Source organism: Mesoplodon mirus, assembly GCF_964341445.2.
Source record: "Mesoplodon mirus genome assembly, chromosome: 19".
Taxonomy (NCBI): domain Eukaryota; kingdom Metazoa; phylum Chordata; class Mammalia; order Artiodactyla; family Ziphiidae; genus Mesoplodon; species Mesoplodon mirus.
The window spans coordinates 54,315,310-54,323,497 of record NC_138995.1 but is presented as its reverse complement, the minus strand read 5'-3'; the positions used below and the strand labels follow the sequence as shown (position 1 = coordinate 54,323,497).

Genomic DNA, 8,188 nt, shown 5'->3' with positions numbered 1-8,188 from the left:
CATCTTCAAAGCCAGCAACGGCGAGTCTTTCTCATGCTGTGTCCCTCTGACACTGACTCTTCCTGTGATTAAACTGAGCCCAGCCGGATAACCTGGGATAATCTTCCTGTTTTAAAGCCAGCCACTTAGCAACCATTCCTTATGCTGCCTTAATTCAACCTTTGCCACATCACATATCTGTAGGTTCCAGGGATTAAGATGTGGGCATCTTTGGGAGGCCACTATTCTGCCGGCCACACCCACCACGTGTGGGACAGTGGGGCTGCAGCGTGAAAAAACAGACGCGAGTCCCCTGCTCGTACGGGGCTGACCTTCTGCTGGGGGAGAGAGACGGCAGTGTCCCGCAGTGTGGGGCGGCGATGAACGCTGTGTGAGCAGAAAAAGCCAGGCAATGTTATACAGTGGTGAGAGTGATCGGGTCATCAGGGAAGGTGTCTCAGAGGACTCACCTGTCTGCAGGGACTTGGGAGAAGTAAGGGAGGTTCTGGGGGAACCATTCCAGGCAGAGGAAAAGCAAGTGCAGAGGTCTTCAGGCAGGACAAGTGCAAGGAGTAGCAGGGTGTCGGGCGGGGTATCAGGAAAACCCAGGATCCACCCTGACTCAGCACTGTCCCTTGCTTGGCTGCGGGCAAATCCCATCCCTCCTGCACCCAGCTTTCCCATCTGGACAAGGTAAGGTTGGACCAGATGGACACGCCCCAGATGAGTTTGTGTCCTTGAAACGTTGATGGCGGTGGGGTCGCTTTGGAGGAAATCTTCCGGGGCAGCTCCACGGTAAATATGGACACAAGCCATACTGCTGGCTGTGGGGGAGGGAGCCTGCCCCTCCGCTGCCCCTCCCCCTCCCCCAAGGGCCTTGCTCAGCAGCCTGCAGTCCTGAGGCCCCCTGATTTCCATTTGTCTGCTTGGTTCCAGCCTCATGCTGGAGATTCCACAAACCATCTCATTCCATCCTCCACACCTTTCAGATCTGAGCTCTGAACAATAGATCCTCAAGAAGGCCTTTCCTCACCCTCCATATCTAACCGTTTTGCCAGGTCTACCCTCATAATACTGTCTATCATCGTAACTTGGTTTGCTTATCATCAAATTTACCAGTCTTTTCCTGTACGATCTGTACTTTTTGTGTCTTAAAGATACTTTCTCTGCCTGTGAGGTTACTAAGGGATTCTCCTTTATTTCTATCTAAATGCTCTAGAGTTTTGTGTTTCACACTTAGATCTTAAATCAGTAGAAACTAATTTTTGTGTATGCTGTGAGGTAGAGAGCCTCATTAGTTTCTATGTTGCTGTAACACATTACCAAAATCATAGGCTTTCAACAACACATTTATTTTATAGTCCTGGAGGTCGGTAGTCCAAAATCAGTCTGAGTGGGCTAAAATCATGGTGCTGGCCAGGCTGTGTTCCTTCTGTCCTTTAAAATTATTTTAATGTTATTTTTGATTTTATTTATCTACTTATTTAAATTTTTATTTTGCTGTGTTCCTTCTGGAAGCTCTAGGGGAGAACCCATTTCCTGGCCTTTTTTAGCCTCTAGAAGCTGACTGCGTTCCTTGACCCGTGGTCCCACATCACTCCAGTCTCTGCTTCCATTGGCACATCTCTGACTTGTCTGCTTCCCTCTTTCCCATGTAAGGAGCCTTGTGATTACACTGGGTCCACTGGAATAATCAGGATAATCTCCCATCTTAAGAGCTGGTCCTTCATCACATAAGCAAAGTCCCTTCTGCTGTGTGGAAGCCAACACACTCACAGGTTCTGGGGATTAGGATGTGGACATCTTTGGGGGACCATTATTCTGCCTACCACAGGGTCTCATTTAATTTTCTTCCCTATCTCTCAGCTCATTCACAGATTAGCTATCCTTTCCCCACTCATCTACAGCAGGGGCTGGCAAACTACACTCCATAGGCAGAATCCAGCCCACCTACTGTTTTTGTACAAGTTTTATCAGAACACGGCCACGCTCGTCCACGTATCACAATGCATGTGTCCGCCTTTGCGCTAAAACAGCAGTGCGGGGTAGGTGTGGCAGACGCAGTACGGCCTGCAAAATCTAAACGGATCTACTGTCTGGCCCTGTACAGGAAAAGGTTGCCAACCTCTGATCTACAAGTGGGGACTGCCTCCCGTTAGCACCTCGTAAGCACAGGTCTGTTCCTGAGCTCTCAGTGCCCTCCCACTAGCCCATTCCCAAGCCAGCACCACCGGCCTATTACTACAGCTTTGTAATAATTCTTGGTAAGAAGGGAGGCAAGGCTCCCCTACTTGTTGTTCAAAGTGGACTTGGCTTCTTTACTTTGTGTTTGCCACTACTTGGTTGGTGTCCACCTCCCTCACTAGACCAGGTCTGTCTTGTTCACTGCTGTGTTCCTAACACCCTGTGCAGGACCCGGCACACGGTACCTGCTTAATTCATATCTGTAGAACGAAGAGCAGTCCAACGTTAGCTCAGTCATCCTTGTTTTAGAGCTGGAGAAACAGGCTCCAAGAGGGGAACCATCTTTGCCTGAGAAGATGCTTGTAAAGGCCTTATAATACTCCCATTTGGGAATTCCCTGGCGATCCAGTGGTTGGGACTTGGTGCTTTCACTTCCGAGGCCCTGGTTCGATCCCTGGTCAGGGAACTAAGATCCCGCAAGCCACAGCCAAATTTAAAAACCCACAGCGTGGCCAAATTAAAAAACAAAAAACCCTCCCATTTTATAGGTAAGGCATCTGAGTTCAGAGAAGTGACAAGCTTGTCCAAGGCCCTGCAGCTCTTTAGTGGGTCAGGGCTGGCTCCAAAGCTTGGCCTTAAAATTTTTTTTACGCTACTGGTATACACCCCTTGTTCTTGCTTTTATGATTTAGCTTAGCTTGGGAATACTTCCATGTCAGTACATGTAGAGCTGACTTTTTTCCCCTACAGCTACATCGTCCATTCTCTGGCTGTACTGTAAATTCCTTAGCTGGTCCCCTATTGATGGGCACTCGGGTTGTTTCCCATCTTTGGCGGCTGCCATCGCACTGCAGTGAACATCCTTACTCTTGTACCTTTTTTCACGTGCTTATCTATTGGATAAATTCCTAGAAGTGGAATAGTTGACGTGAGCATGCGTGCATTTAAAATTTTTTATACATACACTCAATGGCCAAAGTGGAAGCACTAGTTGAAACTCACAACAAGGAGAGCCTGTCTCGCCACACTCCTCAGCAGCACAGGATGCTAGCAGACGCTTAACCTCTGCCATATGAAGAGGTGGGAAAAACCAGAGCCAGGGCTTTCAAACACACCTCCAGGTCCATGGTTTGGGGCCCAGTGCTAACTCTGTGGGTGATGTTTTCCCCTCCCAGAAACGAGTTCCTCCTGCTAACTCTGAGCCCAGTGCGGGGGCCAACCTCCCTTCCGGCTACCTGGAAGAGGCAAGTCCATACAGCCTGGCTTAGAGATGCCACCTCTTTATTGACCGGGGCTGGCAGCACAGGGAGCCAGTGAGCCAAAGGGAGGGTTCACTCCCGCTCCCCCGGGCTCTCGGCCTGGTGGTGGCTGCGTTGGTGAAGGAGTAGGAGGCGTCTCTGGCCAAACGCCTGGCCGCAGCTAGAGCAGCGATGCCGGGCGGTGACCTGGCTGCCCGGCGCCGTCGGGGGGTCGTGACATAGGCGATGGGCGGCCAGTTTGGAGGGGAATGAAAAAGCCTTGGGGCAGTGCGGGCAAGGATAGGGACGGGCGTCGGTGGCATGGTGCGTATGGCGGTGGGCCGCCAGCTTGGAGGGGTAGCAGAAGGACTTGGGGCAGTCGGGGCACGGGTAGGGGCGGGCGGGCGCGTGGGTCCAGAGGTGGGCTGCCAGCTTGGAGCGGTGGCCGAAGGCCTTTGGGCAGTGCGGGCACGGGTGCGGACGGGCGCCGCTGTGCGTGAGGCGGTGGGCTGCCAGCTTGGAGGGGTAGGAGAAGGCCTTGGGGCAGTCGGGGCATGGGTGGGGGCGGGCGCCGCCGTGTGCCAACCGGTGCGTGGCCAGCTTGGACGGGTACGAGAAGGCCTTGTCACAGTCGGGGCAGCGGTGCGGGCGCTGGGGCGGGGGCCGCCGGCGGGGTCGGGAAGGCGCCCCCGCGGACGTGGCGGGCCCTGGAACCGACTGGCTGGGCTTCTGCGGCGAGCCCTGGTAGGGAGCTAGGGGACAGGAGGGTTGGTGGGCTCCAGGAAGCAGCCAACGCCTTGAGTCTACACCAGGCTCCCCCTCGACCTTGACATTCTAGTGTATCTGGACACCTCAAGGGTCATACTGAGATTCCCCAAATGGCATGTTCCTCCTTCTCACCCCCTGCCATGCCTCATCCTAAGGGGCTCCAAAGGGTTACCTCGCTGGAACCCCAGAGCTAAGGCTTCCCCCAAGCTACTAAAGTGTCCATTTCTAGTATCTTCCCAAGTGATCACCCTGAAATCCCGCATGTCATCTCCTCTAGAAATGAGGGGTCCCCCCAAGACAACCTGGAGGATTCCCCAGAACTTGGCGTTCTTGGGGATCCGAAATGGTTATCACCCTAGGCCTTCAAAACTTCACCCTGAGGTTCCCTCAACATATGATTCTCTTGGCCCCCGTTCCTGGAGAATGCCCCCTACTCACAGGTGGAGCCGCCCTCACCTTCTCCTTTGGTCACAGGCTCCTTGCCAGTGGGACTAGGATCGGTGCCACGGGCCGCAGACTCAGCATCTCGCTCCAGCATCTTGCTGGCCCAGAAACCTAGAGGGAGGGCCTAGGGTGGGAGAGGGGGCGACGCCGGTGTTTATCAGGCTGTTGGGGGAAGGGCTGAGAGCCTAACAATCTGGGGTCAGTATGTTTAGGAGCAGGGTCTATTTAAGTGTGGGGTCCTATAAGGCGAGGGCGGGCGGAGCCTAAGGGCACAATGGGCGGGGTTATGCAAACCCGACCCAGAAGCAGTCTATTTGGAACTTAGCCTCAGCGTTTGAGCCTTCGAGCGGAGTGGCCGGGGCCTCTATAACTAACTCCCAGCCGCCCCGGAGCGCGGAGCAGGCGGGGCCTATGTCCAGAGTGGGCGGAACCGGCCGAGGAACCTAAGACGGGGATGGGTGGAGCTATACTAATAAGACCCAAAGTTGGTTGCTCAGCAACTCTGTCCCAGGGGAGGGGCCTACGAGCTCAGTGGGCGGGATTCACATCGAAGAGGTAGCTTTACCCGGCTCTTGGCTTAGTCTCAGTCCATTGACGCCGCGTGAACTGCCTTCTTCTTCTCACTAAATTTCAACCCCTGCGTGGAGTTGGAGCCGTGGAGGGTAGAGGGGAGACCTGGAGCAAGACACAGAAAGAGCGTGGCTCGTGTGTTGCGATTCAGAGACCCCTAATGGACTTCTCTCTCGAGGTCCCAAGCGTCCGAGCCTCCACGCACCCCTTGGGATCATGGCATTCGGGCACCAATGCACCCTCCCAAGGCTCAGGCGCCCATGCAGCCCCTCCGGAACCTATGCATCAGGACCCTCCCTCGTTCCGGGAGTTCTGGCGATCAGCACCCCCAATCTACTTCCCGAAGACCCTGGCGTCTGTGCCCGGACCGCTGCCCCCTCACCTGCGGGCGGCCCCTCCCTGGGGGCGGGGCTCCGGGCCCCTCCCTCGGGGGCCGCGGCCACTGCGGCGCTGCCTTCGGACTCTGCACCGCTCGGCGCGCGCCCTGCGATGGGAGGGCAGGGGAGGGAGCGCGCGCTAGCTGCTGGGCCCAGCCTCATTTCCATTCCCTCCTCCTCCGCCGGGCCGGTGGGGGCGTTAGTTCGCATGCGCAGTCCGGCCCGCGGAGGCTGCAGCGGGGGAGACGGGATGGAAGGAGGGGGTGGGTGCGCACGGCAAGCCAATTGGTGAGCAATACGGGCCGAGGGACCGGAGGAAAGTGTGCCGAGCCTTGCAGGGCCTACGGTGGCTGACTGGAGTCAAGCACGTGCAGGAGTTAACACGGGGAACCCTAACTCAAGAGATTTCTGAGACAACTTCCCTTTTGTATGTACCCGTTCTTTTCGAGAATTCCGCTCGGAGCTTGAGTTCCGTCTCCCGAATCAGTTTCAAGAGCCCGCTGCCTATTCTGCCCCTCAAGGCACTGGCAAGTAAAGGCTAGCAATTTCCTCGAGAGAGGGAGGGAGCGGGACGGGTTCAGAGCGAGCTGATGCCCAGTAAAAGTCACGTTATTTGCACAGCGCCTGGCACTCTTCGCCGCTGGGTGATTCAGGATTCTCCGCCCCTCCCACCCCAATGCTACGGCCCTGGGGCCGGGAAGGCGGCGGTCTCCAGGTGCCCGGGCCCCCTTGTTCCCCGCTGGAGCTCCTGGTGCCAGGCCCAGGGTGGCTTGCTTGGCACCCTTCCCCCGGGAAGTGATGGTACACCTTCCCGCCCCGTACAGGAATGTCCGTGAAGTGCCCATAAACCATCCCCTCATGGGTGGGTCTTCAGTCTAATAATCCACAAGGTCTGGCGAACCCTGGGAGCCGTGGGAGTTATACGGAAGGGTAATTTGGGCTCATTTCCCCACTCACTCCTCCCAGATGATTTTGAAGCTATATGCCAGACCTCATATTCCATAAAAATCTTTTTATTACACTTGGTTTGTTTCAGTCAGTACTTAAACAAGACCCAAAGTTGAATTTGTTTGCTTTGACTCTTCAGTGTCTTCATTGACATTTTAAAAGGTTCACTGGTTGCTGCGTGGAAAATGGATTACAGGGAGGTAGAGTGGAAGACAGAAACCAGTGCGGCGGCTGTTATATATTAATTATAATAGTAATTATTAAAAATTACTATTATAATTATATGATAATTATATTATATGATATCGATAATTATATGATAATTAGGTTATTAATTACAGCATCTGATATATGTCAGAAACTGTCTTGAGTGTTTTATATATGTTCATTCATTTAATGCTGACAGCAGTTTTTCAAGAGGAGGCGCTACTCTCATCTCCATTGTACAGAGATAAAAATGAGGCCCTAAGACTTATCCAAGGTCACTCAGCCAGGAAATAGCAGGGCCAGGATTTGAACACTTGCAGCCTGACCCTGGAATCCATGTAATTTGCATCCATGCTTTGCTGCCTCTTTGACTGGGGCAGAGGGCGTGATGAGGGAAAAGTGGTCTGGTTGGAGAGGTTAATTCATCAGGCTTAGTAATGAATTGGGAGGAAGTAGCAAGAGGAGGAAGGAGTCATGGATGACGATGAAATAGTGATAGCCACCTCCCTGAGAGCACAACACCTGCGCAATTGTTCTGTGCCAGGTGCTCTCCCAAACTCTTTGCATGTGTGAACTCATTGGATCTTTTTTTAATTGAAGTATAGTTGCTGACAATACTATATAAATCACACGTGTAAAATCTAGTGACTCACAATTTATAAAGGTTATACTCCTTTATAGTTATTATAAAATGTTGGCTATGTTCCCCTGTTGTAAGATATATCCTTGTAGCTTATTTTATACCTAGTAGTTTGTACCTCTTAATCTCTTACCCCTATCTTGCCCTCCCTCCCCACATTGGACCCACTAGTTTGTTCTCTATATCTGTGAGTCTGCTTCTTTTTTGTTATATTCACTCGTTTGTTGTATTTTTCAGATTCCACATATAAGTGATATCATACAGTATTTGTCTTTCTTTGTCTGACTTATTTCACTTAGCATAATGCCCTCCAAGTCCATCCATGTTGCTGCAAATGGCAAAATTTCATTCCTTTTTTATGGCTGAGTAGTACTCCATTGTGTGTGTGTATATATATATATATATATATATACCACCTCTTCTTTACCCATTCATGTGATGGACACTTAGGTTGCTTCCGTATTTTTGGCAATTGTAAATAATGCTGCTATGAACATTGGGGTGTGTGTATCTTTTTTTTTTTTTTTTCTTTTTTGGCTGTGCAGCATGTGGGATCTTAGTTCCCCGACCAGGGATTGAACCCGTGTCCCCTTCAGTGGAAGCTCAGAGTCTTAACCACTGGACCGCCAGGGAAGTCCCCACATGCATCTTTTCTTAGATCTTCACAGTGAGGGAGAAACTATTTTCAACCACAATTTACAGATGAGAAAAGAGAAGCCCAGAAGAGTTTAGTTTTGAGCCTGAGGTCACACATTTCGGAAGGGTGATGCCGGTTTCTAACTCTTAGGATAACTCGCAGCTGACTCTACAAAATCCCCAGAGGGTGTGCACGC

General features: G+C 52.2%; 1 protein-coding gene across 2 annotated transcripts; it reads right to left on the bottom strand.

Moving 5' to 3' along the window:
• Positions 1 to 3,300: 3,300 nt before the first annotated feature.
• On the bottom strand, positions 3,301 to 5,734 carry ZNF575 (zinc finger protein 575). Of its 2 annotated transcripts, none has more exons than XM_082607654.1 (4): positions 5,566 to 5,734; positions 5,179 to 5,288; positions 4,608 to 4,737; positions 3,301 to 4,153 (listed from the first exon to the last, which is right to left on the bottom strand). In XM_082607654.1, the coding sequence occupies exons 3-4, from the start codon at positions 4,705 to 4,707 to the stop codon at positions 3,495 to 3,497; spliced, it is 759 nt and encodes a 252-aa protein (XP_082463780.1). In that variant the 5' UTR covers positions 4,708 to 4,737; positions 5,179 to 5,288; positions 5,566 to 5,734; the 3' UTR covers positions 3,301 to 3,494. The 2 variants fall into 2 exon arrangements, with proteins under 2 accessions (XP_082463780.1, XP_082463781.1); XM_082607655.1 differs by having other exon boundaries at positions 4,626 to 4,737.
• Between the last annotated feature and the right edge of the window lie 2,454 nt (positions 5,735 to 8,188).

Excerpts from the sequence above, each read along its gene's own strand:
- ZNF575 (XM_082607654.1), bottom strand. The coding sequence starts at position 4,707 with ATGCTGGAGCGAGATGCTGAGTCTGCGGCCCGTGGCACCGATCCTAGT. Across the intron at positions 4,154-4,607 it reads AGGTGAGGGCGGCTCCACCT|CTCCCTACCAGGGCTCGCCG; the intron begins GTGAGTAGGGGG and ends CCTGTCCCCTAG.